Genomic DNA, 27,674 nt, shown 5'->3' on the forward strand with positions numbered 1-27,674 from the left:
CTAGCTTTGCTATTGAGGAACTGACGCAAGCACAGTTGTAGTTTTTTTGTTTGAAATACAGCCCTGTGTCCCCAACATCACACAATTACTGTTCTTGTTTTATGCAATCCAAAAGCGTACCATTATACATTTGCAACCTGGGTCAGGTGGGCTTAATTTGAAGCTAAGTTATAAAATACGATCTTAGTGTTAGGCTTTCAAAAGGCACTTCAGACAAACCGATTTGTAATTTTGGTATGCATAGAATGGAGTCATGAGTGCATTCAAGTGCATGTTCTGCAGTAGATTGTCTTCACAATATGCCAAACATAGGCTCATTCTGTTCAGGACAACCCAGGGTATAACGCATGTCATCCTTGTAACTGTGGATCAAACATAGCGATCATGAACGTTGATAATTTTAATTACATGAGTTTTCAAATTTGGAAAATGTGAAGTGTGCATTTGGATTCATGGGTGTGTGGTTTGCTTGTATGACATCAAAGCGGTGTCATACAACATGTGCAAAAGAAGCCCAACTAGCTGGAGAGGTTGGGGCATCTTCTTGTTACTTGGTGCTCAAATTTCAAATGGCTGTGAGTCAAAACCCATAAAGGCTGTGAAGCGGAGAACAAATTAGTCGCTTATTAATGACAATTTCCTATTTTCAACCGGTATACGGGATGACTGGCTGTGAGTGGAAAGGGCTACCTGGTCAAATTAAGCCTGCACTCCGACATTAAGACCTTAAGGATAATTATGAAAGTGGTTTCATTTGTTAATGACTAACTGTATTTTGCATGCTCAGGTTAACTTTCCCACTGAATTGCCTTTTTATTATTGTACTATGACTTGATGGGTTGGTTTTAGCACCTGGCAGGACTTCATAGCCTTGGTGAATGATAGTGTTTGTTTTCTTCCAGTCTAGATAAGCTTCTAGACTCTGGCTTGTACACAGGAGAGCTCACAGAGTTGGCAGGAGGCCCTGGAAGTGGAAAAACCCAGGTGACCTTTTTCCCACAATCGTATATCATGTCATTGGCAAAGTTTACACCTTACTTATTAGTGTGGTTGGTTTTCATAGAATGACCCAATGGATGATGGTATCACTACTGTCTAGTGTATTGACTACAACATGTTTATGCTGCCCACATTTCCCTCTCTTTTAGGTGTGTTTTGGTGTTGCAGTGAATATATCTTACCAACTGAAGCAGAGAGTCATATATGTTGACTCAACAGGAGGACTGTCGGCAAGTCGCTTGCTTCAGATGCTCCAAGCGAAGTCGTGCAATATAGAAGAACAGGTGTGCTGGAAGAGGCTGTGACAATGAAAATCTAGTTGAATTAACATTCATCAAAACAATTCTCACCACACAGTTCTTACCCGTTGTTGTGCAGATGGAGGCTCTTCAGAGAATCCAGGTCTTTCCAGTGTTTGACATTTTCTCGTTACTCGGCTGTCTACATAATTTTCGATGCGTTGGACTTCAGCAGGTAGTCCTTTGAATGTGTGTCCCCCAAATGGCACCTTATTCACTGGTGCACTAATTTGGACTGGTCCCAAAGGGCTCTGGTCAAAAGTTGTGCACTATATAGTGAATAGGGTGCCATTTGGGATGGACTGTATTTGATGTTGCTGAAATATTAATTAAATTGAGATAGTTTTAAGATAACTATAATGACAACTGATTTTCTTTTTACATAACTGATCATTCATAACTGAATTCAATCATTCTTGCATCCGTCTTGTCATATTTTACAGGCATCTGCAGGAGGTGGCTCAGTCAAAGCTGTAATTGTGGATTCAGTGTCAGCAGTTATTTCTCCCATACTGGGAGGCAAACAAAATGAAGGTACTATGATGAAAAGTTTCTCATGTGATATTTAAGTAGATTATACCGGTTCATTTATCTTAATAACATTCCCTTTTGAAATAACATTAAGATATAGTTTCTGATAACACACTGTATAAAAGGATAGCCAGTGGAACATAATTGATTTAATGAAGAGAATGGCATAGTTATACTCTCTGCAAAGGGAGTCACAATTGTGGTTTTGATATTAAAGGCAATTTTAGCATGGTCTATTTATATAATGACCTTTGGTGATTGGAATTTCTAGGCATGTCCATGATGATGCAAGTGGCAGGGCTGTTGAAGACAATCGCCAAAGACTTCAATGTAGCCGTTCTGGTGAGGGCAACTGATGAACTATTATTTTTGGTCCTGTTCGGACATCTACACTAAGGGGGGGTTATTTTGAGACAGGAAAGGTTGTAGAGAGTCCGATTCAAACCATGCTAACTGGTAGCCTAGGCTGTACGTGTGTAGCGAGGTTCACACAGGCCACACAATGTGTTGTAATATTTAAAATAGGCAGCAGCTAATGGGGATCCATAATAAATACTAGTGTGCTATGACCTATGAGCCTAATCAAATGCCACAGTGATAAGAATCATGTACCCTCAGGTGACAAACACTGTGACCAGAGACGGCAATGGGCAGCTGAAAGCCGGACTGGGCCAAACGTGGAGTCACGTACCTAGAATTCGGATTCTACTGCAACGGCTCGAGTGGCCGGGATCCACTTGTTCTAGCGTACGCACTGCCACTTTGGCCAAGTCCTCAAGACAGGTGAAGTGTTGACATGGGCTTGTCCATGTTAGTATTCATTCTTTGTCCAAATAAGATTGAAAATAATGGACCTCATGACATTTTCTGCCTCAGTTCTGTGAGATGGAAATCTGTGGTATAACCCAAAAATGTGATGTCATATGGAATCCTTTCCTGCAGAATGAGTGCTGTTGCACTGGAGATGTGTTCAAATAGGATCAAACTTAATGGAGATTTAACCTGTTCTCTCTTAGCCTTGTCATCTGAAAGAAGAGTTTGACTTGCAGTGCTGGGGCAGGTCTGAAGAACAGCTGTATGGAATGTCAGGAAAGAGGAAGCTGGAGAACACTGAGCCTAGCTAGGCCTCACCTAATGAGCACCACCATGGATGTTATCAAATGGAAGAAAACTGACAAACGGAGAAAAGGATATTCAAACCAGTTTATTTTAAACAGCACATCAAAGGTATTGTGTGAATTAAAGGATATTTCTGACATCATAGATTTGTCACCTGGTTGCACTCTGGTTTACAAAATTAACAAACCCATATTTAGTGTTCCACTTGGCCATAAAAAAAAAAAGTTTAAAAAATTGTGACAGTATCCTGCTAGTCTTTTTTTCCCCCATCTTGCATTTCATGTGGAGAACATGCATTGTTAGAGGCCCTCTCCTAGATACTATGACAGTCTACTTTCATGATTTGTGTCATTGGACATGTCCAAACTACTTTAACTCGTCCTAATAGTATTGTTATCTACACTACACACTCGTTCAAAGGAACCTCGTTTGAAGTGAGAACCTTGGCTTTGAGGTAGGTCAGCTGGACCTAACCTGTTCACACACATGGGCACACAATTGCAGAAACCAAACTGATAAAGACTAAGTAATTATGGTTTATTTGAACCAATACTACTCAGATACAAAAAAAGACTGGAAACAATAAATAGAAAGATCCATGGATGGAAACATTACTCAGCCCATAGTAGACAGATACTACTCCTAGCCTGACATAGTTAGGCCTATATCTTTCTTAACTCTAATCATACTCTGCCATGACCATCACAATATCTCATGATCTGGTCCTGTGTCCTTGTGGTTATATCATTCATAGCAACATTCAACTAAGTTTATATCGGTTTTAGCTTGGATCAAGCTCAGCTGTAAAACATGATCAGCGTATAATGGTCCATTGTTATTTAAGCCAACACACTTCAAAATCGCACCAGTGTTCGGGGGGGGGGGGTGTAATTAATGTTCATCAGCAGGGAGGCACCACCCGTCTCTTGCGGATACACTCCCAGATCCAGCCGGGGGTGACTCTCTGGGCATGGCTGTCCTCCTCGGGCTCAGTCAGGGTGTGTGTGGCCGAAGCGGCGTCATACTCCGGCACCAGGTCCCCGTCGTAGGCCACAAAGTAGCGCCGCAGCTTGGTGTGGTCCTGCACAGAGTCTGGCAGGACAAGCTTCACACCGCTGAAAATGTCCAGTAGAGTCTGGGGAGAGCAGGAAGTCTTTAAGACACAATCCTTAGTTTAATTTATTAAAATGACAGTAAGTATTACAGATTGCACCTTTAACTAAATACAGTATTACAGAGATCATCCAATAATAAAAGCATGTTCTAATATTTCATCTACTAGCATGTCTTGTTAGAACTTTCTGTTTAGAAGAATTTTAGCGTAAATCACAGTTGGCAACAAATGGAACAGAAACAATGAAGCACCCACCTTGTCATTCCTGGGTTCTGCCAACATGGAGGGGGCCATTTTAGTCTTGCTTTGTCCATTCTTGCTTTGTCCATTACTGTGATGGACAGTTTCAGCCTTTACCTGGAATACATTGGAGCCCAGATACATTTTGCGGGATTCAAGGCTGAAATATATTCTGGATGTGAGAAATGTAATGACCCAATAAAAAAAGTCTACTGATGCAACTTCATGGTTCACCTATGCAGCACCCAACTGCCAAATAGGATAACACCAGTTGCTATGGTTGAGTGTAGGGTACCTTCTTTGCACTGGGCTCTTCGGAGGGTATTTTCCTTTTGGTTGCTGGAACAGGGGAGGGAGGCTCTGTCTTTACTGCCTTAGCTTTGGGGGTATTGCTGTTGCCTGTGCCTAAGGTAATGGAAACATCACATTGAATCAAAATATATTAGAGTCGAGTTGGAACCGATTCAGGGAACAGAACCTGAAACGAAAGTTCTTTAATGTTCCAGAACAGAACCGTTACTTTCAAATCTTAAAACGGTTCATATTTTTTGCTCCCAAAAAACATTTCTAATGTCTAGTATATAATTCTGTAATTCAGTGAAGTTATGCTAAACCCTTTTCAATTGATGTCATGATGTTCAGCACTTCAAGCCAACCCCACCTCAATATCCACCCTTCGCTCTCATCCACCCATGAAAATTGTCCCTTCTCACGCTTGCACTTAACTGACCAATTAAAACATGTAAACTAGCTTTCCCATTCCATATCAAGCTTCTATATCGGTGCTAATTGGTGAGGTAAAATAATGAGAAATGTAAAAACGATGTAGTGTTCAAGGGTTAAAACATTTACAGAAAGGAACTATATGAATATGACTTTGGGGTTCGAACCGGTTCAGAATTTTATGCTGGTTGGAACACTGGACCTTTAAAAAAAATAGAAAATGTTCGGAATGGAATGATTGGAAAATAATTTTGGTTCCAGGTTGTTAAGCGTACATTACTATCATGAGGAGATCGTGTAGTTTCCCTAAAGTTTCAAACAAAAAGGTTGGAAATCTCAAACCAAGGAGAGTTGTCATACCATGTTTTTTTAATTTATTATTTGGGTATACAGATGCAGTACTTACCAATAATGAATTGGTAAAGACTTCTAACAGTACGAACATGTGTAATAAGTATGAATATATACATATCCGCTTCCCATAGGGAAATGGGTGCCATTTCAGACGCACCCATGCATATACACATACTCATTGACATATGTTCATAGTGTTTGTTTGCATTATTGGTGAGTAAAGCGTCATCTACATACCTGAGACCAGACCCATGTCTATGGTACTCACTGGTCTTTCTGGGAGTGACTGGTCTCTGGGAGGTGGAGGGTGGAGAGTTGCTCCCACTGTCTCCTGAAGAGCCCTTGTCATCTTCACCTCCTTTGGAGGGCCCTGCTGTCACCTCAAAGTCACACCTCTCCTTGGAGATGCGGAAGAGCTCCTGAGGGAGAAAAACAAAAGTTGTGAAGTTAGTGTTACTAGGGGATATGCAAATGATCTTTGAGGAATAGTTATGCTGCATACACCAACGGACAACAACCATTTATGACAGGAAAGGTTTTGTATTATATAGTAGAGATGTCATAACAAAAATACTCAATACGAGTTTGAGCTATTGCGTATAAAGGTCTATTCAGCTCAAGAGACTACCTTATCACACCAAAACCACCTCAGCAGCAAACCAATAACACATTTTGGTTGCCATTTGAATATCGATACACAATTATAGTACAAGTTCCACTGTATTCGTATCTGTTTGACTAAAAGACAACGGCTGACCAAGTGGTACCGTTTATTGTTGATCACATTTTTTTTATCCTTTACTTCTACATGGATATTAAGTTGGTTGCACAGAGCACCTATAAATAAGTATTCAATGGTTTTACATTACAGATAAAAAAATAAAAAAAATCCAATAGAAGCCCTTCATAGTTGCATGATCAGGGTATTCCTTACTTTGAGCTGCATCAGGTTGGTGGCGCTCTTCCAGTCCTTGTCGTCACGGACACGCGTCATGCGGGGGAAGCGGATGGATATGCCGTCGGCGGTGTGCATCTCCGACTTGGAGAACTCCGCCCCCGTGATCTCCCACACCGGCGCTTTCTATCTCAGAGAGAGAGACAAAGGAGGACAAAGTCAGGCTGCATCCCAAAACACATTTTAGTCAATTAGTAGATGCTCTTATCCAGAGAGACTTCAGTTTAGTTTATTCATTTTAAGGTAGCTAGGTAAGACAACCACACATTACAGTAAGTACATTTTTCCTCAAAGTAGCCATTGTGTACATGTGTTTGGGGTGGGAGGTGCTGTGGGATTATTTAAGATACTCGTCAACGTAGGGTTTCAGATGTTTTTGGAAGATAGGCAGGGACTCTGCTGTCCTAGCTTCAGGGGAAGCTGGTTCCACCATTGGGGTGCCAGGATTGAGAAGATCTTGGACTGGGCTGAGCGGGGGTTGACCTGCCGTAAGGGTGGGAGGGCCAAGCGACTAGAGGTGGCAGAACAGAGTGCTCGGGTTGGGGTGTAGGGTTTGAGCATAGTCTGAAGGTAGGGAGGGGCAGTTCCTCTTGCTGCTCCACAGACAAGTACCATGGTCTTGTAGCGGATGCTGAGTGACATGGGAGAACTTGATGTTTGCAGAGAACCACAGGGTCTTGGCCAAGGTTTTTTGCACTCGGATGGGAATATTGTGGAGTTGTCAACATTGATGGAGAGGTCTTGGAGCGGGCAGGCCTTCCCCGGGAGGAAGAGCAGCTCCGTCTTGTTGAGCTTGAGGTGGTGTGCCAACATCCAAGCTGAGATATCTGCCAGGCACGCTGAGATGCGTGTCGCCACCTGGGTGTCAGAAGGGGGAAGGAGAAAAGTAGTTGAGTGTATTCCGCATAGCAATGATAGGAGAGACCATGTGAGGATATGACGGAGCGGAGTGATTTGCTGTATGAAGAGGAGAGGGCCTATAGCCAAGCCCTGGGGACACCAGGAGTGAGTACATGGTGCAGACAGATCCTCTCCACGTCACCTGGTAGGAGCGATCTGCCTGGTAGGATACAATCCAAGAGAATGCAGAGCCTGAGACACCCAGCCCCGAGAGGAGGATCTGATGATTCATGGTGTTGGAGTCAGCGGCGAGATCGAGGAGGATGAGTCAGCTTTGGCAGTACGGAGAACCTACGTGACATAGAAGAGCAGTCTCGGTTGAGTGATCAGTCTTGACTGGTTAGGGTCAATAAGATTGTCTGAAAGCGATAACGAGGGAGTTGATCAGAGACATCACACAAGTGTTTTGGAAAGAAAGGAAAGACGGATACTGGTCTTTAGTCAAGTGTTTGAGATGTCGTGAACCTTTTCAAAGTGGTTGATGAAGTCGTCCGCAGAGGGAGAGAGTGCAGGATTAACGACGGAGGAGACAGTAAAATAGTTTCCTAGAGTTCGAGGCAGAAGATTGACAAAGTGGTTTTAGCAGCAGATAGAGGAAAAGGTAGAGGCAGGAAAAGGATAATAGGTCCTCCAGAAGTTTAGTACCCCATCACCTACAGTGTATTCGGAAAGTATTCAGACCCATTCCACTTTTCCACATTGTTACAGCCTCTAAAATTGATCACATAAATTCCTCAATCTACACACAATGCCAAAGCGAAAACAGGTTACCTTATTTACATAAGTATTCAGACCCTTTGCGATGAGACTCGAAATTGAGCTCCGGTGCATCCTGTTTTCATTCATCACCCTTGAGATGTTTCTACAACTGGAGTGGAGTCCATGAAGTCTAAGGAATTGTCAGTAGAGCGCTGAGACAGGATTGCGTTGAGGTACAGATCTGGGGAAGGTTACCAAAACATTTCTGCAGCATGGTGGTCCAAGAACACAGTGGCCTCCATCATTCTTAAATGGGAGAAGATTGGAACCACCAAGACTCTTCCTAGATCTGTCCGTCCAGCCAAACTGAGCAATCGGTGGAGAAGGGACTTGGTCGGGGAGATGACCAAGAAACTGATGGTCACTGACAGAGATCCAGAGTTCCTCAGTGGAGATAGGAGAACCTTCCAGAAGGACAACCATCTCTGCAGCACTCCACCAATAAGGCCTTTATTGTGGAGTGGCCAGACGGAAGCCACTCCTCAGTAAAAGGCACATGGCAGCCTAAAGGACTCAGACCATGAGAAACAAGACTATCTGGTCGGATGAAACCAAGATTGAATTCTTTGGCCTGAATGCCAAGCATCACGTCTGGAGAAAACCTGGCACTGTCCCTACGGTGAAGCATGGTGGTGGCAGCATCATGCTGCAGTGACTGGGAGACTAGTCAGGGTCGAGGGAAAGATGAACGGAGCAAAGTACAGAGAGATCCTTGATGAAAACCTGCTCCAGAGCGGTCAGGACCTCAGACTTGGACGAAGGTTCACCGTCCAACAGGACAACAACCTTAAGCACACAGCAAGACAACGCAGGAGTGGCTTCGGGACAAGTCTCTGAATGTCCTTGAGGGGCCCAGTTAGAGCCCAGACTTGAACATCTCTGGAGAGACCTGAAAATAGCTGTGAGGTGATGCTCCCGAATCAAACCGGAAAGAGATTGAGAGGTTCTGCAAGAATAATGGGAGAAACTCCCCAAATATAGGTGTGCCAAGCTTGTAGGGACATACCCAAGAAGACTCAAGGATGTAATCGCTGCCAAAGGTGCTTCAACAAAGTACTGAGTAAAGGGTCTGAATAGTTACGTAAAATGTGATAACAGTAGAAACGTTGGTGGAGGACAGTCTAAATATACACAATTACTTCCTATCAGTATCTTAGTCACAAGGGCTGGCTAGAGCTATAGGTGCTGCACAGATTGACCAATCTTGATAATGTATGGATCTGTTCATGCCACTTATGGAAGTTGATAAAGATCAGATCAGCCTTGCGATGAATAGTAGTTACATTTATGTGTAACTATAGAAATGCTGATGATAACAGTATAAATAAGTCAGTGGTATACTTCTTAAGAAAGCTGAGACGTTATAGCTTCCTTGTACAGTGCCGTGCAAATGTATTCACCCCCTTGGCATTTTTCCTATTTTGTTTGCATTACAGCCTGTAATTTAAATAGATTTTTATTTGGATTTCATCTAATGGACATACAGAAAATAGTACAAACTGGTGAAGTGAAAAAAATTACTTAAAATAAATAAATGGAAAAGTGGTGCGTGTATATGTTTTCACTCCCTTTGCTATGAAGCCCCTAAATAAGATCTGGCGCAACCAATTACCTTTAGAAGTTACATAATTAGTTAAATAAAGTCTACCTTTGTGCAGTCTAGTGTCACATGATCTCATATATATATATACACACACACACATCTGTTCTGATAGTTCTGTTCTGAATATGGCACCACAACAAACCTGCCAAGAGAGGGCCGCCCACCAAAACTCACGGACCAGGCAAGGAGGGCATTAATCAGGGAGGCAACAAAGAGAACCCTGAAGGAGCTGCAAAGCTCCACAGCAGAGATTGGAGTATCTGTCCATAGGACCACTTTAAGCCATACACTCCACAGAGCAGGGCTTTATGGAAGAGTGGCCAGAAAAAAAATAAGCAAACATATTTGGTGTTTGCCAAAAGGCATGTGGGAGACTCCCCAAACATATGGAAGAAGGAATTCTGGTCAGATAAGACTAAAATTGAGCTTTTTGCCATCAAGGAAAACGCCATGTCTGGCGCAAACCCACCACCTCATCACTCCGAGAACACCATCCTGTGGGGATGATTTTCCATCGACTGGGAAACTGGTCAGAATTGAAGGAATGATTGATGGTGCTAAATACAGGGAAAGTCTTGAGGGAAACCTGTGTCAGTCTTCCAGAGATGTGCGACTGGGACAGAGGTTCACCTTCCAGCAGGACAATGACTAAGCATACTGCTAAAGCAACACTCAAGTGGTTTAAGGGGAAACATTTAAATGTCTTGGAATAGCCTAGACGATGCCCAGACCGCAATCCAATTGAGAATCTGTGGTATGACTTAAGATTGGCTTCTGTCGGTGTACAGCATTCAACTTCAGGGAGCTGGAGCAGTTTTGCCTTGAATGGGCAAAATTCCCAGTGGCTAGATGTGCCAAGAGACTTGCAGCTGAAATTTCTGCAAAAGGTATTGACTTTGTGGGGGTGAATAGTTATGCATGCTCAAGTTCTGTTTTTATTTTTCATCTTCAAAGTGGTAGGCATGTGTAAATCAAATGATACAAACTCCCCAAAAATCCACTAATTCCAGGTTACAACCTGGAATTATTTGTAAGGCAACAAAATAGGAAAAATGTCAAGGGGGGTGAATACTTTCACATGCCACTGTATAAATGACTCAAAGCCACATCTAAATCACATTTACATTTTTGTCATTTAGCAGACGCTCTTATCTAGAGCGACTTACAGGAGCAATTAGGGTGAAGTGCCTTGCTCAAGAGCACATCGACAGATGTTTCACCGAGTCAGCTCAGGAATTCAAATCAGCAACCTTTCAGTCACCTGCCACTCCACTATGGAGAGTCTAACTTAACTGAAAAGCCTAAAGAAGTCTGGAGATTCACAATTTTTGTCCCTGAATAAAATGCAGTGGGAGATTAAAATGCATTAAACAATATTAAATCTCACCTCAGGATCGCGGATAATAAAATCAGGGTAATAGTTCTTGATGATTTTCAACCAGCCAGGGATTTTACTGGGTTCCTGGAGACAGAAATGAGATGTACACAAACATTAAAGAACAGTCCTCATACTTCGTGAATTTTAAATACCCTCCTAGCCCCTAGGCACTCCTGTATATCTGAAATGAATAGGTTTAAACAGCATGGTAATCGCTCCATCTTGACTTCTGATAGACGGTGAAATTTGCACCATACTGCTTACGCCTATTCAGGCGTGCCTAGTCCCTAGGTCAGGGGTATTCAAATCTTACCCTACGAGGTCCGGACTAAATAGGTCTAAATTAGTTCCTGATTTGAGGGGAAGAATGAAAAAAAAGCAGTGGAAGTGGCTTCAAGGTCCAGATTTGAATTTGAGGGCCCAAGTTGGAATTCAGAAAACCCTATTTCTCCAACAGGCCACTCAAGAGTGAACTGTCGGGCAGTCCCCACCCAAGCTGCTTGAGTCACCTTGCTGATTTTGATCACGTCCAGCTCCTTCTGGAGTCGGGTCAACATGGCGTCATCGTAGCCTCCGGAGCACTTGGTCACGGTGCACCACTTCTTAGAGTTCGGGTCATAGCAGCCCATTAAGAAACTGGACATTATCCCGCCTGTTAGAGACATACACCACATTACAAAAACACATTCAAGTGAGGTATTTTTCTATCCCCACAGCCCAAAATGGTCAGATTCTGTAGATGCTGGATATATAGACTACATCCCAAATGGCACCCTATTCTCTATATACTGCACTAGTTATAGGGCTCTGGTTAAAAGTAGTGCACTAAATAGGGAAAAGGGAAAGATGCCATTTGGGATGTACAGACTATACTAAGCCATGAGTTGCCATAAGTGACATGAATGTTAGAGTGGATGTACACTGAACAAAAATGAACACAAAATGTTTCATGAGATAAAAAAACTAAAAACGTTCAATATGCATATAAAGCTGAACAATGGCACCGGAGGAGATGGCTGCCGTTTTATGGGCTCCTAACCAAATGTGCTACTGTGTGCTTCAGACACCGGACAAGGTCCAAATCCCCGTCAATCGCATGAAGAAGAGACAGAGAAATCGGGGAAGTAGGTCGGGGTGCCTTGTAAAGATCCGACGGCGAGTGGGTAATCTGCCTCTACCGTCAGTCCTATTAGCCAAAGTGCAATCATTGAATGATCTCTGATCAAGACTAAGCTACCAATGGGATATTAAAAACAAATATATTGTGTTTCACACAGTCGTGGCTGAACGGCGACATGGATAACATCCAGCTAGCTGGGTTTTCCGTGCATCGGCAAGATAGAACAGCTGCCTCCGGTAAGACAAGGGGTGGCGGTTTGTGTCTATTTGTAAATAACAGCTGGTGCACAAATATTAAAGAAGTCTCAATGTTTTTACACCTGAGGTAGAGTATCTAATGATAAGCTGTAGACCGCACTATTTACCAAGAGCGTTTTCATCTATATTTTTCGGAGCTGTCTATTTACCACCACAAATCGATGCTGGCACTAAGACCGTACTCAATGAACTGTATAAGACCATAAGCAAACAACAAAATGCTCATCCAGAGTCTGCGTTCCTAGTGGCCAGGGACTTTAATGCAAGGAAAGTTAAATCCGTTTTACCTAATTTCTACCAGCATGTTACATGTGCAACCAGAGGGGGAGAAAAATTTACTCCACACAGACAAAACTCTCCTTCGCCCTACATTTGGCAAATCTGACCATTACTCTATCTTCTGGATTCCTGCTTACAAGCAAAAACTAAAGCTCAATAAGGAAGTGGTCAGATGAATTAGATGTTAAGCTGCAGGACTGTCTTGCTAGCACAGACTGGAATATGTTCCGGTATTCTTCCTATGGCATTGAGGAGTACACCACATCAATCACTGGCTTCATCAATAAGTGTATTGATGATGTTGTCTTTATAGTGACCGTACGTACATACCCCAACCAGAAGCCATGTATTACAGGCAACATCCGCACTGAGCTAAAGGCTTGAGCTGTTGCTTTCAAGGAGCGGGACTCTAACCCGGACGCTTATAAGAAAACACGCTATGCCCTCCGACGAACCATCAAACAGGCAAAGCGTCAACACAGGACAAAGATTAAATCGTACTACACCGGCTCCGATGCGAGACAGTTGTGGCAGGTCTTGCAAACTATTACGGACTACAAAGGGAAACACAGCCGCGAGCTGCCCAGTGACACCAGCCTACCAGATGAGCTAAATAACTTCTATGCTCGCTTCGAGGCAAGCAACACGGAAGCATGTATGAGAGCACCAGCTGTTCCAGGACGACGGTGTGATTGCGCTCTTCGTAGCTGATGTGAGTAAGACCTTTGAACAGGTCAACATTTCCAAGGCCGCAGGGCCAGACGGATTACCAGGATATGTACTCTGAGCATGCGGTGACCAACTGGCAAGTGTCTTCACTGACATTCTCCCTGACCAAGTTGAATACAAACATGTTTCAAACAGACCACCATAGTCACTGTGCCCAAGAACACCAAGGTAACCTGCCTAAATGACCCTGTGCAGGTGTTGTTACACGTGGTCTGCCACTGTGAGGACGATCAGCTGTCCGTCCTGTCTCCCTGTAGCGTTGTCTTAGGCGTCTCACAGTACAGCCATTGCAATGTATTGCCCTGGCCACATCTGCAGTCCTCATGCCTCCTTGCAGCATGCCTAAGGCACGTTCACGCAGATGAGCAGGGACCCTGGGCATCCTTATTTTGGTGTTTTTAAGAGTCAGTAGAAAGGCCTCTTTATTGTCCTAAGTGGACATAATTGCCTCACGTCTGTAAGCTGTTAGTGTCTTAGCGACCATTCCACAGGTGCATGTTCAGTAATTGTTTATGGTTTACTGAAAGTGTTTAAACACTTTACAATGAAGATATGTGAAGTTAATTGGATTTTTACGAATCATTTTTGATTCTGGGTCCTGAAAAAGAGCCGTTTCTTTTTTTGCTGAGTTTATGTAGTTGTCACAACACGTCTATTGCCTGAGAATTGAAAGTTAATTTCCCTACCATAAGCATCCTCAAACGTCGTTTTTAGAGATTTTTGCACTGTCTAACCGGTCTCACAACCACAGACCACACCAGCCCAGGACCTCCACATCAGGCTTCTTCACCTGAGGGATTGTTGAGGAGTACTTCTGTCTGTAATAAAGCCCTTTTGTGGTGAAAAACATCCTGATTGTCAGGGCCTGGCTCCCCAGTAGGTGGGGATGGCTGCCAAATATTTGGGCCAATGCCCTCCAAGGCCCACCCATGGCTGCACCCCTGCCCTGTCCATTAGATTAGGACTGATTTTCTTATATGAACTGTAACTCTGTAAAACCTTTGAAATTGTTGCATGTTGCGTTAATATTTTTTTTTCAATTTACAGTTGAAGTCAGAAGTTTACATACACTTAGGTTGGAGTCATTTAAAACTTGTTTTTCAACCAGTCCACAAATTTCTTGTTAAAATATAGTTTTGGCAAGTCGGTTAGTACGTCTACTTTGTGCATGACCCAAGTCATTTTTCCAACAACTGTTTACAGACAGATTATTTCACTGTATTTCATTTGCAGTTGGTTCAGAAGTTTACATACTGGAAAATTCCAGAAAAGTATGTCATGGCTTTAGAAGCTTCTGCTAAGCTAATTGACAATTTGAGTTAACTGGAGGTGTACCTGTGGATATATTTCAAACTTAGTGCCTCATTGCTTGACATCATGGGAAAATCAAAAGAAATCAGCCAAGACCTCAAAACAATTGTGGACCTACACAAGTCTGGTTTCCAGATGCCTGAAGGTACCACGTTCATCTGTACAAACAATGGTACGCAAGTATAAACACCATGGGACCAAGCAGCCCTCATACCGCTCAGGAAGAAGACGAGTTCTGTCTCCTAGAGATGAACGTACTTTGGTGCGAAAAGTGCAAATCAATCCCAGAGCAGCAGCAAAGGACATTGTGAAGATGCTGGTTGAAACAGGTACAAAAGTATCGACAGCCACAGTAAAAACGAGTCCTATATCGACATAACCTGAAAGGCCACTCAGCAAGTAAGAATCCACTGCTACAAAACTGCCATAAAAAAGCCAGACTACAGTTTGCAACTGCACATGGGGACAAAGATCATACTTTTTGGAGAAATGTCCTCTGGTCTGATGAAACAAAAATAGAACTGTTTGGCCATAATGACCATCGTTATGCTTGGAGGAAAAAGGGGGAAGCTTGCAAGCTGAAGAACACAATCCCAACCGTGAAGCACAGGTGTGGCAGCATCATGTTGTGGGAGTGCTTTGCTGCAGGAGGGACTGGTGCACTTCACAAAATAGATGGGATCATGAGAATGGAAAATTATGTGGATATACTGAAGCAACACCTCAAGACATCAGTCAGGAAGTTAAAGCTTGGTTGCAAATGGGTCTTCCAAATGGACAATGACCCCAAGCATACATCCCAAGTTGTGGCAAAATGGCTTAAGGACAACAAAGTCAAGGTACTGGAGTGGCCATCACCAAGCCCTAACCTCAATCTTATAGAAAATATATGGGCACGACTGAAAAAGTGTGTGCGAGCAAGGAGGCCTACAAACCTGACTCAGTTACACCAGCTCTGTCAGGAGGAATAGGCAAAATTCACCCAACTTATTGTGGAAAGCTTGTGGAAGGATACCCAAAACGTTTGACCCATGTTTAAAGTGGCTAAGGCAATGTATGTGAACTTCTGACCCACTGGGAATGTGATGAAAGAAATAAAAGCTGAAATAAAGCCCTCTACTATTATTCTGACATTTCACATTCTTAAAGTAAAGTGGTGATCCTAACTGACCTAAGACAGTAATTGTGAAAAACAGAGTTTAAATGTATTTGGCTAAGGTGTATGTTAACTTTCTATTTCAACTGTATATATTAAATGAGAATCATGGTTGATCCGAGTCATTTTTCTACAGCAACCCACTTTTGCCAGACTATATATATAAAAAAAAAGTTGATTAGCTCAGTCAGGTCAGGTGTCAGTGTAGGGCTAGAACGAAAATGTGGTCCGTTGTGATTGTCCTAAGAGAGGGTTGGGAAACACTGCCTACTATAGCATTACGTCGTATTAATTAGTGCTAAACATAGCTAAATGTTTTACAACGGAAACCGTTTGTATCACATTGTAGTCTGTAGGGTAAACAGTTCATATTGCAAAACGGTGTGCTACGGTGTTTACTAATGAATATGACCCTGGTATACTGACCGTTTGAGCCTTTGCCATAGAAGGCTCCCAGCACCACCAGGTCTGCTGTGTCGGCCATTGCTCCCTCGTTCAGGTAGTCCTTTTTTACCTTCAGCCAATGGCGCTTCCCTGGCTCATAGGTGCCCTTTGAATTCACACAGATTATGATCAATTCACATCTGTGTATTGTTACATAGGAGTGTTTTTTTAAACATTATATCAACCCTCTATTCAGGAGAAATAAATACATGTTTGCCATTTCCACAGATAAAAATGCTGTAGAAAAAAATAGACTTGGCTTATTGTTTCACATTGTTCCCTATAACATCAATTGCTCATTCCCAAGCCCCCAGATGTACAGGCTATCGGTAGGAAAGGTGTGTACAGTAGAGTCAGGGGCCTAGTCCAAAAACAACCCCTAGCTCCTACTACCTCGGCACTTAAATAGATTTAAGAGGATTGGATAGGTATAAGCAAAAACAGCAAACATTACAACTAGCCAATCGAAGGGCAAAATTTGCGCTACTGCCTTAATTGCTTAGATCTTTCAGATGTACATTAAGTACCTACCTAGGTGGTAGGCGCTAGAGGTTATTCCTGGGCCGGGTTAGAAGTTATTTCTGTCTCACCTTGAGGTCTTTGAGGACCAGCCCCTCCAGTCCTTCTCTGATGACCCGTGTGATCATCTCGGCCAGGTCAGCCGCCCTCTGTGAGACAAGACAGTAAACGCAAACCAGCACATCAGGGTCAAAAACATTATGAAACAGATTGAAACGGAGGTATTATGTGAACTAAAACATTTGTCTTAGTTCTCCGTTGCAAAATGTTTTGCTACGGTGTCCCCTAATGAACGTGACCAGTTTCACTCTGCTACACGGGAGAATCCATTGGCTTGGTTAATTATAAGTTCGAAAGACACGTTTGAAGGAGAGTAGTTGCAAATATATATATTTTTTAAATCTGGCACAAGAGACACCTGTCTGATTCACACCTGTCTCAGTGGACTAATCCATTGCGGAGGCTGCGGGCTTAGTACACCAGTATCACCAGTGGCACATTTACCGTTAATTCTCAATTTCTAATCTACAAAGTTTGTTTGGTTTCGGTCATTTCTGTTAATGCATTCAATATATTATTAGTCTTTTACTGTTCTCATTGTTGGAGTGGCACAACCTAGGCTCCACATGTGAGGAACAAGTTTTGGTTTTATTCATTCCATTTAAGAGTTGTCAATTTATTAATTGTCTTTTGTTTGGAGCGCTCCCGTCAATGGTGAGTAGGAATGCACACCTGATTACGCATAGAAGTAGGCCTAGGCTACCTGGCCTGTGCGCAAATGTAGGCTAAATGTGCACATTTGGGGATCTGATAGTATTTCTGATTGTGGAGCTTCTTAAAGTAATTGTTTCTTTGCCTCAAAACAGCAAGTAAGCAAAGTCTGTTTTTACATCCATTGAAAAAGTTCCTCAAAGTAGCCTATTTGAAAAATCTTTCCAACACTCTTTCGATAATCACACAAAAATATCATGCTCTGATCTGGTGGGAACATAAAATAGGCCTACCCGATATAGCCTACAGCTGTGTCTGGCCAGAGCTCACTGGTGCAGGTAGCAAGTTTGCTAGCAGGAGCTTCAGGTAGGACCAAGTTGATACAATGTTTAAAGTTCCTTGCACAGGCAATATAATATTTATTTTTAATCAGGTTATTGTCTACCTGCAGGCTGCAATGTTTTTATTTGTTTGGCTTTATGTAAGCGATTTTTTACATATTTGGAAATGAAAGTTACTTCTAGAATTTTGATTAATCACATAATGAAACTGTTCCATGAAAACTGGCACGCAGATCGGTAGAAATGGTAAGATAAATTGGCATGCCAAATGGAAAAGGTTGCCGACCCCTGGTGTAGCCTATTACCAGCAACTTCAGGAGCTTAACAGCAGAATCTGCAAAGGCCAGCAGCAGCTGGAGGAGGAGGTTATCTTGATCTTGGCTCCCTCGAGTCATTTGTGTGTATTAATTATTTTTATCAGTGTGCTTAAAGCACCAGTAGCCTACATATAGTTGTTTTTTGTTGTCGTCGGAGACAGCCATAAAGGAGAGAAGTTTCAGACGTGACGTGGGTCTACATACAGTGACGTGCTTCATCTCGGAGAACAGGATCCTGTTGGGAACCTCCACCATGTTGTCATGGAGGAACTTCCTTCGTTCGTACAGGGGCCTGTGGAGAAGAGAGCACAGTTAAGTTCAAATAGCCACATAACAGAAGAAAATGCTCCAAAATGGAGTGAGAGGGAGATACCATCTAAACATCTCCAATAAGAGAGTAGCTCCTTTTCCACTGCAAAATGTTTCAAGGTTTTGCTATGGTGAGCCCCAATGAACATGACCCAGGCTGTAACTTTGAATGTGTGTAAAATAAAACATTTTTTTTAAAGGACTGGATCAAACAGAAATTAATGCAGACAATGAACATGATATTCACAACATACAGTACATCAAAGCTTCTACAATAGGGAGGGATAGGATTTGAGTGGACACAAGTAAACTGTCCATGAAGTTATTTTTATTTTTTTTCAGCCAACTCAAGGATGAGTGAATGTAAGTTCATAGTGAATTCAATACAGGCCTCAGTGTTGTAAATCTACAGAGAGAAGTGACTACAGACAAACTTACTTCTCCATCAGGCTCACGCCGTTGAAATAGATGCAGTCGAACACAAACAAGCACACTTTGGCGTCTTCAAAGGCTGCTTTCTAAAAAAGGAGAGAGAACCATTTCTCCTGACACGCACTCTTGCTCTGTATCACACACACAAAACGGCCCCCCCTTACCATAACACACACCAGCCAACACCCCCTCACCCCACACACACACAGACAGCCCCGCAAACCCAAACAAGTGTACACTCCAAAGAGAGGTCAGTGGAAAGATACATTTGGCAGGCATGCTCACCTTGTGCACCCCCAGTGTCCCGAAGGGTAGTGGCTTGCTGGTATTGGTGTCGATGAGGAGCACCTCGGCATCCAGGATCATGCTGTTGCCACCAACGAAGGCCTGAGGGATGAACTCTTTAAAATGGGCCACCTGGAACAGAGGCTTTGGGTTAGATATGGAAAGGCATCAAAACACCAAGGGGCATCAGAAGGGGAAAATGTTTTTGTTTTTTTAAGAATGATACACTTATTTGGCTCAAACACATTTAATCTTGTTGTACAGAGGACACATCTAGGCTAGGGAGCAGTCTAGGGAATCAGTGAAAGGGATGGCCTTGAAAAACAAATAGTCTATGCTGCCCAGTCCTCAAAACTGTAATCAAACAGTGGATTTGTTGTACAATTTCCGACTTGCTTATCCAGAATCGGTAAAGAGTTCAGGTGGAGTTGAACCATGCAGCTTCTCTCAGTGTGTGTGTGGTCTGACCTTGTGTGGCAACACAGGTTTAAGGCTGCGGCTGAAGTAGCTGAAGTGGTCTCCATTCTTGTGGACCTGGACACGCTCGCCGTCATACTTGATTTCAGAGTACATGCCGTTGGGGCACTTCTTCATGGCGTACTGGATGGACTTGCATGCCTCAGCCTGGGAGGGAGAACCAGTGACTTGTATTAGCCCCATACATCGGACTAGGGAAACCTATAATTATAGTTGGGTCTGCCTTCGGTGTATTCAGCTCTTCCTAGGTTTGCAGACTCTGCATTGGAAATCTGGGTCTGTATGTATCAAGCGTCTCCGAGTGGGAGTGCAGATCAGTTTCGCCTTTTATAATCACAAAGAATAAGATTACATGGACACGGGGACCTGATCCAAGATCAGCACTTCTACTCTGAGACACTTGATACATACTGTACAATGCAGTCGGAAAGTATTCAGACCCCTTCACCTTTTCCATATTTTGTTACAGCCTTATTCTAAAATGGATTAGATTGATGAGGGGGGGGACACATCGACACACAATACCCAAGTGACATAGCAAAAACAAGTTGACATTTTTGCAAATGTATATATATATATTTTTTAAAGAAATAACACTTATATAAGTACTCAGACCCTTTACTCAGTACTTTGTTGAAGCACTTTTGGTAGTGACTCCAGCCTCGAGTCTTCTTTGGTATGACACTACAAGCTTGGCACACCTGTATTTCGGGAGTTTCTTCCATTCCTCTTGCATAACCTCTCAATCTCTGTCAGGTTGGATGGGGAGTGTCGCTGCAAAGCTATTTTCAGGTCTCTCCAGAGATGTTCGATCTGGTTCAAGTTCAGGCTCTGGGTAGGCCAATCAAGGACATTCAGAGACTTGCATTAACTTGGCTGTGTGCTTAGGGTCGTTGTCCTGTTGGAAGGTGAACGTTTGCACCAGTCTGAGATCCTGATTCACTGTAGGGATGGTATTGGCCAGGTGATGAGTGATACCTGGTTTCTTCCAGACGTGACACTTGGCTTTTAAGCCAAAGAGTTTTGGTCTTCATCAGACCAATAATCTTGTTTTTCATTGTCAGAGTCCTTTGGTGCCTTTTGGCAAACTCCAAGCAGGATGTCATGTGCCTTTTTGGTAGAGTGCTGCAGAGATGGTTGTCCTTATGGAAGGTTTTCCTCGGTGTTGATGGGAGCTGTCAGAGTGACCATCGGGTTCTTGGTACCCTCCCGACTAAGGCCCTTCTCCTCCGATTGCTCAGTTCTAGGAAGAGCTTGGTTGTGCCAAACTTCTTCCATTTAAGAATGATGGAGGCCACTGTTCTTGGGTACCCTTCCCCAGATCTCTGCTTCGACACAATCCTGTCTCCGAACTCTACAAACAATACCTTTGACCACATGCCTTGGTTTTTGCTCTGACATAAACTGTTAACTGTGGAACCTTAGACAGGTGTTTGCCTTTCCAAATCATGTCCAATCAATTGAATTTACCACAGTTGGACTCCAATCAAGTTGTAGAAACATCTCAAGGATGATCAATGGAAACAGGATATACCGGAGCTCAATTTTGAGTCTCATATCAAAGGGTCTGAATACTTATGTAAATAATGTATTAATTTTATAAATTAGCAAACATTTCTAAAAACCTGTTTTCTCTTTGTCATTATGGGGCATTGTGTGTAGATTGAAGGGGGAAATAATTATATGAATCCATTTTAGAATAAGGAGGTACCGTAACAATGTGGAAAAAGTGAAGGGGGCTGAATACTTTCCAAATGCAGCGTACATATGGCCCCTGGTTGGGAGGTACGTCTGAACCTGGTCTTACTGTAGGTCTGCTTCAGTGTTTAAGAGGAACCTAAGACATTGAAGCAGACCTTTGTTAACATTTAGTTGAGGGATGATAACCCACTCACCTTGGGGCAAAATACATTAAAGTAATACTGTATGGGTTGGAAAGTGCCCTAATTGTTCATATTTACTGTTCTGTACTTGGTATGCTGGATGTAGCATGCTTCAAATGTGACAGAACATACAATTTTACTGCGAGGATATATTTAAATTCCATTCATATTTCTGCTGTGTATACACGGTGTGTCTGAAGTGACTTGCGGAATTGCATAAGATCAACCAAAAACAAATTCTCATTCTCGGTTATGCAGATCTCTGTTGTAGCCAATTGGTCTTGGGAATATTCTGTTTTTCTGATCACAGAATCCCTTTCTAAACCAGCTGAAACAGTTAAATGAGCCCATCAAATCACATGTTATTGGTAATTTAGCATATGCTTTTGCGGGTGTAGGGAAATGCTTGTGTTCCTAACTCCAACAGTGCAGTATTATCTAACAATTCACAACACACAGAAATTTAAAGTAAAAAGAGTTAAGAAATATCAAATTTATTAGGACGAGCAATGTCGGAGTGGCATGGACTAAACTACAGTAGAATACAGTATATACATATTAATTAAGGCATTATGTAAACATTAAAGTGACCAGAGATTCCATGTCTATATAGGGCAGCAGCCTCTAAGGTGCAGGGTTAAGTAACCGGGTGGTAGCCAGCTAGTGATGGCTCTCTGATGGCCTTGAGATAGATGTTTTTCAGTCTCTCAGTCCCAGCTTTGATGAACCTGTACTGACCTCGCCTTCTGGATGGTAGTGGGGTGAACAGGCCATGGCTCTGGTGGTTGATGTCCTTGATTATATATATATTTTTCCTTCCTGAGATGCTGTAGGTGTCCTGGAGGGCAGGCAGTGTGCACCCGGTGATACATTGGGCAGACCGCACCACCCTCTGGAGAGCCCTGCGGTTGCAGACAGTGCAGTTGCCATACCAGGCGGTGATAGGGTCCGACAGAATGCTCTCAATTGTGCATCTGTAAAAGTTTGTGAGGGTCATCGGGCCAAGTTGAATTTCTTCAGCCTCCTGGGGTTGCGCTTTCTTCACCACACTGTCTGTGTGGGTGGACCATTTCAGATTGTCAGTGATGTGTACACCGATTAACTTTTTGAAAAAGCTTTTCACCTTCTCCACTGCGGTCCCGTCAATGTGGATAGGGGAATGCTCGCTCTGCTGTCCCATGAAGTCCAGTCAGCTCCTTCGTTTTGTTAACATTGAGGGAGAGTTTTTTTTTTCTGGCACAACTGCCTTCACCTCCTCCCTGTAAGCTGTCTCATTGTTGGTAATCAGGCCTACAACTGTTGTGTCGTCTGCAAACTTGACCATTGAGTAGGAGGCATGAGTGGCTAAGCAGTCATGGGCACCCTTCAGGAAGTCCAGGACCCAGTGGCAGAGGGCGGGGTTCAGACCCAGGGCCTCAAGCTTAATGATAAGCTTGGAGAGTACTATGGTGTTGAATGCTGAGCTATAGTCAATTAACAGCATTCTTACATAGGTATTGCTCTTGTCCAGATGGGATAGGGCAGTATGATGGTGATTGCATTATCTGTGGATCTATTGGGGCGGTATGCATATTGAAATGGGTCTAGGGTGTCAGGTAAGGTAGATGTGACATGATCCTAAACTAGCCTCTCAAAGCAATTAATGACAGAAAGAGTGCTACGGGGCGATAGTCATGTAGTTCGGCTACCTTTGCTTTCTTGGGTACAGGAACAATGGTGGCCATCTTGAAGCAAGTGGGGACATCAGACTGGGTTAGGCAGAGATTGAATATGTCCGTAAACGCGACTAGGGATGAGGACGTCGGCCACGGAGAACCAACTGTACTTGGGAGCGGGCAGCGTCGGTAGCACTGTGTTATCCTCAAAGCGAGCAAAGGTGTTTAGCTCGTCCAGGAGCAAGACGGTGTCTGCGACGTGGTTGGTTTTCCCTTTGTAATCTGTGATTGTATGTGGCAGGGTCTACAGACGTCTCATGTCTGAGCCATTGAATTACAATTCCACTTTGTCTCTGTTCTGACATTTTGCCTGTTTGATTGCCTTATGGAGGGAATAAATACACTGTTTGTATTCAACCATATTCCCAGTCACCTTGCCATGGTTAAATGCAATGGTTCGCGCGAATGCTGCCATCTATCCACAGTTTCTGATTCGGGTAGGTTGTAATAGTCAAAATGGGAACATCTTCTATGCACTTCCTGATGAACTCAGTCACCGTGTCAGTGTATACATTCAATAGCAGGTGTGTGTACTGACTAAGTGTGTATCAGAGTGAGTTTGTTTGTGTGTCAAGTTCATGTGTATAGGGCGAGTATGCATGCAGAGGGCAGGTGTGTGCATGTCTGCTTAGTGTATGTGTGCATCTGTGTGTGTGAGAGCATGTGTGTGCATGTGTGTGAGCTCACCAGCATAGGCTGCACTGGGGTCATGAGGGAGGCTTCAATAGTGAGGAGCTTCCTGGGGCCTGAGCCGTTGGTGGCGTCCTGCTGGTTCCTCAGCACGCGCTCTATCACGTCCCCTAGGTTACGGGAGGCCTTGAAAGCGTCGTAGGCATTCGGGTCCACTGCATCCAAGCTGTTCATAAGATACATTTGATTGAGAAGGGGGTTCAAATATACTGCAATAAGTTTCAAAGTTAATGTATGCTTTGAAAGCTCTAGCATATTAGGTTTAGAAGTTGCAGCATAGGATTTTAATGTTGTCAGGTTAGGAGTAAATCTAAGGTGACTTACACATGCTTAGCTCCAGAGTTCATCTTTAGATCATGCTTAATGAGTCTGATGATACATTTCAGGTCATTGCCAGTACATCTGCAACAAAGACAGGGTTGACTTGAGTATGGCTGCCGTTATATAATTTGATTATATTCAGAAGTTGACTCTGTCCCTTAGTCTTTTGATGCATAATATGTTGGTGCAGTAGGAATTGTGGACAGACACTGAATTACTAGGAATTTTAAGATGTCAAATAATTAAGTACAGTATAGGTCTACATTGTTTTTTTTTTTACTTTTTGGATATGTCCTCTAGCTCTTTCTGCTGGTCATCCTCCTTGGTTAACTGGGCCAGACGGGTAAGGGACGCATCCACTTCCTGAATCGTGAGCAGACTCTTGGCAGCCGGTGGGAAAGACTTGCCTTCTTCAAAAAACATCCTCACTGTCTCCGACACATCCCCCTGTACGCCAAGAATAAAAATATACTCAATACACGTCAGTCCTGAAACCCCCAATTCTGGGGCCACATGGGCTGTATGTTGTGATAGCGCCTACTCAGCATAACCTACCATTTATGTCTGACTATGTACTAGTGTTTGTTCCCAGCTGTGTTTTGTGTATGCAATGTGAGATGTGCTAAGATTGTCCTCTTATATGACAATGAACATGAATCTGAATAACTTGTCAGAAGCACTGACTGACATGTTCTGGACTCAACAAACACTGACCTGTTCCAGATCTCGCACCATCTCCTCCTGGTTGCAGTTGAAGATGCGGCTGAAGAGCTTGACTATCTGTTTGTCGTTGAGGTTGTACACACTCTTCACCACCCCTGGGAGAAGCAGCTTCACCGTCAGGTACACATCTCCCTTGAATTTATCTGGTAAGGAGAAAAGAAAAAAGAAATTAGGTATTTCAGTAATTCTGCTTGCCTACTTAAAAAACAACATTTGAGGACAACATTCAATGCAGTACAATACTACAGAGACAATTTACAACATAAATTAAGCTACGAACGCACACACACCTCCCCCTGAGCCTTTCTTCAGGAAGTCGTGAATGATCTGTGTCTTGACATTGTAGCTATTCTTGTCTGCCACCATGGCACAGAGCTTGCGGAACTCCCGGAGCAGGCTATCCTTGTGTTTGGGGTCACAGAGCTGTGCGGAAAGAGGACTGCCCTGGTTGGGTTTGGCTGGGGATGGGCCTGGGCTGCTTGAGCTCCCAGCCTTAGTAGCTGATTGGAAAAAGGACAATATGATTGAAAAAATTTAAGATGAGATAATACAGCAGGGTTATGTTCTGGTGGAATGGACAGAGGAAAATAGTTTTGAAATTGATAACAAACATTTGCACTTTGTAGCAGGACTAGCTAGTTTTCAGATGTGCACACTGGTTGATCCATCCACTGGAATACCCTCTCACCTGTGAAGCCAGAGAACTTCCGTGGTGCATTCAGAGAAGGGTCAGCAGGCGGAGCTGATAGCTGACCACTGTTGTTCAGCTTGGCTTGCACCTTCTTCTTTGGGCTCGTGTTAGCTTTGGCCATCAAGTCTGAAAGAGAATGAAAGAGTTCTTAAATGGCGTCTCAATTAACATGACAAGAAAAGTTTAAAGACGCCAAAATATTTTCTTCCATGGTGAACAACACCAACTTGAGTGCCATGACATGCATCCTATGAGTCAGTCAATATATGCATTACAAAAAACATTTCATTTTGGTATGTGGAACTTAATCTTGCTATATTGACGGAAGTATATAAACGTTGTACCTCCAACAAGTTTGTTGATGAGCTCCTTGTCCTCATCCTGCAGCTCCTCCCAGCCCTCCAGGTCTGTGATGTCCTCGATCTTCTTAGTGGTGGCCCGGGCCCGCTCCAGCTTCTCAAAGATACACTTCACATGGTACCACTCCTTCATCTCCCCGGCAGACTCACTGAACGGGTTAGGCACAATCTTCCCGATGCGGGTCAAGCCCTTCATGATTTTGTCCTTACACTTCTTACATCCCGCAGTGCCACGTTTGGCATACTCCACACAGTATCTCTGTTCAGCCATGTCTGTCTGGTTAGTACAATAGTGACGCCAGCAAACCTTGAAATTGGAATCTAGTGAAAGACTGCGATTCCAATGGGGCTGGGTGCACGGATGGCAGTCCAAGGGATAGGGGAGGATGCCCCTACAATGGGGTAGAATTTGGAAGTTTGCAGATAAGGGATAAGCGACAAACAGTTTCCAGGTGGGTTGACACCTGCACAGTTTCCCAAAATGTATATTGTCGACAGTCTTAAGTGCCAATGAAATACAGAATCTCTGCATCCAATATGGTTTGGTGATATCTAAAATGTAAAAAGGTTAAAGGTTATTCACAACGATGCATTGCAGTATAGATAATAGCCAACTATCTGCCTGGAATATAGCTAGCTACCCCCACCCCCCGCTTTTGGCGATTAGCCAGCTAGCTAGCTAATAACAAACCCAGAAAAGCTAGTTCGTATGGAAATGGAGATGCTGTCCAGACAACGCCATATAGTATGTATGGAGTAGCGTATTGCTCCCTAAAGTAATGAACGTTTCACAAGAACACTAAACCGTAGCAAGCTCGAAGTATGACAACTCACTAAAACTCGTTACGTGTACATGATTGCAGTCATTGGCTAACTGGTTGCTATCTAGCTAACGTTAGCTTTAAGCTAACTTTAACCAAATGTGGTAAGGTTCAAAATGGGCTCAGACATGTTATTTACCTTGGTTTAAAGTGGGGGAGGAGGCTCATTAGCTTACATATTACAAAAGCGGTTCGCTTATACTAGTTAGCAGCTAGCTATAGGCTACACAGTCATTGAAAAGGCAACACTCAGTTCCCTTTAAGTCCTAGCGAGCTACCACGTTTCCTCTTTGTTCGCCTGCGTTTCCTGGGTTTTGCGCATGTGCGGGTATGCAGACAGAAATGATAATGAGACGCAAGACCAAATCAAATTGTCACATGCGCCTAAAACAACGGGTTTAGACCGTACGGTGCTGACGAGCCTTTCCCAGCGATGCAGAGTTAAAAACAATAAACAAAAGACAAATACTAACACAGGAGGAATAAAATATACAAGAAAGGAAAATATACAAGAAAGGAGCTTTATACAGTGATTAGCAGTAGGCTACCATATCAGTATGCAGGGGTACGAGGTATTTGAGGTAGATTGTATATGTACACAGGGTAAAGCGTAAAGGCAAAGTAAAGGCAGGGTAAAGTGCAGGCAAAGTTTACAAGATTGAAGTTTATTCTAAATGTTAACCCTGTGTCATTATACCCATGCATTATTACTACACAGACACCGCCAGAGTGCCACCCCGAGGGTCCTTTACTGCAGGGTTTCCCAAACTCATCAAACTTTGAACTTTGATTATTTTAATCAGCTGTGGA

The 27,674-nt window shown here is 43.2% G+C and overlaps 2 protein-coding genes across 5 annotated transcripts in view; one reads left to right on the plus strand and one right to left on the minus strand.

The window, feature by feature from the left end:
• The window catches only part of rad51d (RAD51 paralog D), a 9,933-nt gene extending 6,843 nt beyond the window's left edge, over positions 1–3,090 (plus strand). For both annotated transcript variants that reach the window (XM_064982121.1, XM_064982120.1), the window contains 7 exons: positions 903–984; positions 1,149–1,283; positions 1,378–1,473; positions 1,742–1,832; positions 2,101–2,171; positions 2,448–2,612; positions 2,846–3,090. In XM_064982121.1, the coding sequence (XP_064838193.1) occupies positions 903–984; positions 1,149–1,283; positions 1,378–1,473; positions 1,742–1,832; positions 2,101–2,171; positions 2,448–2,612; positions 2,846–2,953 (748 nt within the window). In that variant the 3' untranslated portion in view covers positions 2,954–3,090. The remainder of the gene's footprint in view (positions 1–902; positions 985–1,148; positions 1,284–1,377; positions 1,474–1,741; positions 1,833–2,100; positions 2,172–2,447; positions 2,613–2,845) is intronic.
• Positions 3,019–27,174, minus strand: lig3 (ligase III, DNA, ATP-dependent). Of its 3 annotated transcripts, none has more exons than XM_064982117.1 (21): positions 27,004–27,174; positions 26,029–26,435; positions 25,682–25,810; positions 25,284–25,493; positions 24,985–25,136; positions 24,551–24,717; positions 24,274–24,351; positions 23,947–24,115; positions 19,653–19,808; positions 19,185–19,316; positions 18,906–18,985; positions 18,363–18,450; positions 16,861–16,938; positions 16,253–16,376; positions 11,484–11,626; positions 10,984–11,058; positions 6,314–6,460; positions 5,648–5,798; positions 4,598–4,707; positions 4,318–4,419; positions 3,019–4,101 (listed from the first exon to the last, which is right to left on the minus strand). In XM_064982117.1, the coding sequence occupies exons 1-21, from the start codon at positions 27,030–27,032 to the stop codon at positions 3,850–3,852; spliced, it is 2,979 nt and encodes a 992-aa protein (XP_064838189.1). In that variant the 5' UTR covers positions 27,033–27,174; the 3' UTR covers positions 3,019–3,849. The 3 variants fall into 3 exon arrangements, with proteins under 3 accessions (XP_064838189.1, XP_064838188.1, XP_064838187.1); XM_064982116.1 differs by having other exon boundaries at positions 3,019–4,083; positions 26,029–26,595; XM_064982115.1 differs by having other exon boundaries at positions 26,029–26,595.
• Between the last annotated feature and the right edge of the window lie 500 nt (positions 27,175–27,674).

Source organism: Oncorhynchus masou, chromosome 12 (assembly GCF_036934945.1).
Source record: "Oncorhynchus masou masou isolate Uvic2021 chromosome 12, UVic_Omas_1.1, whole genome shotgun sequence".
In the NCBI taxonomy this organism is placed as follows: domain Eukaryota; kingdom Metazoa; phylum Chordata; class Actinopteri; order Salmoniformes; family Salmonidae; genus Oncorhynchus; species Oncorhynchus masou.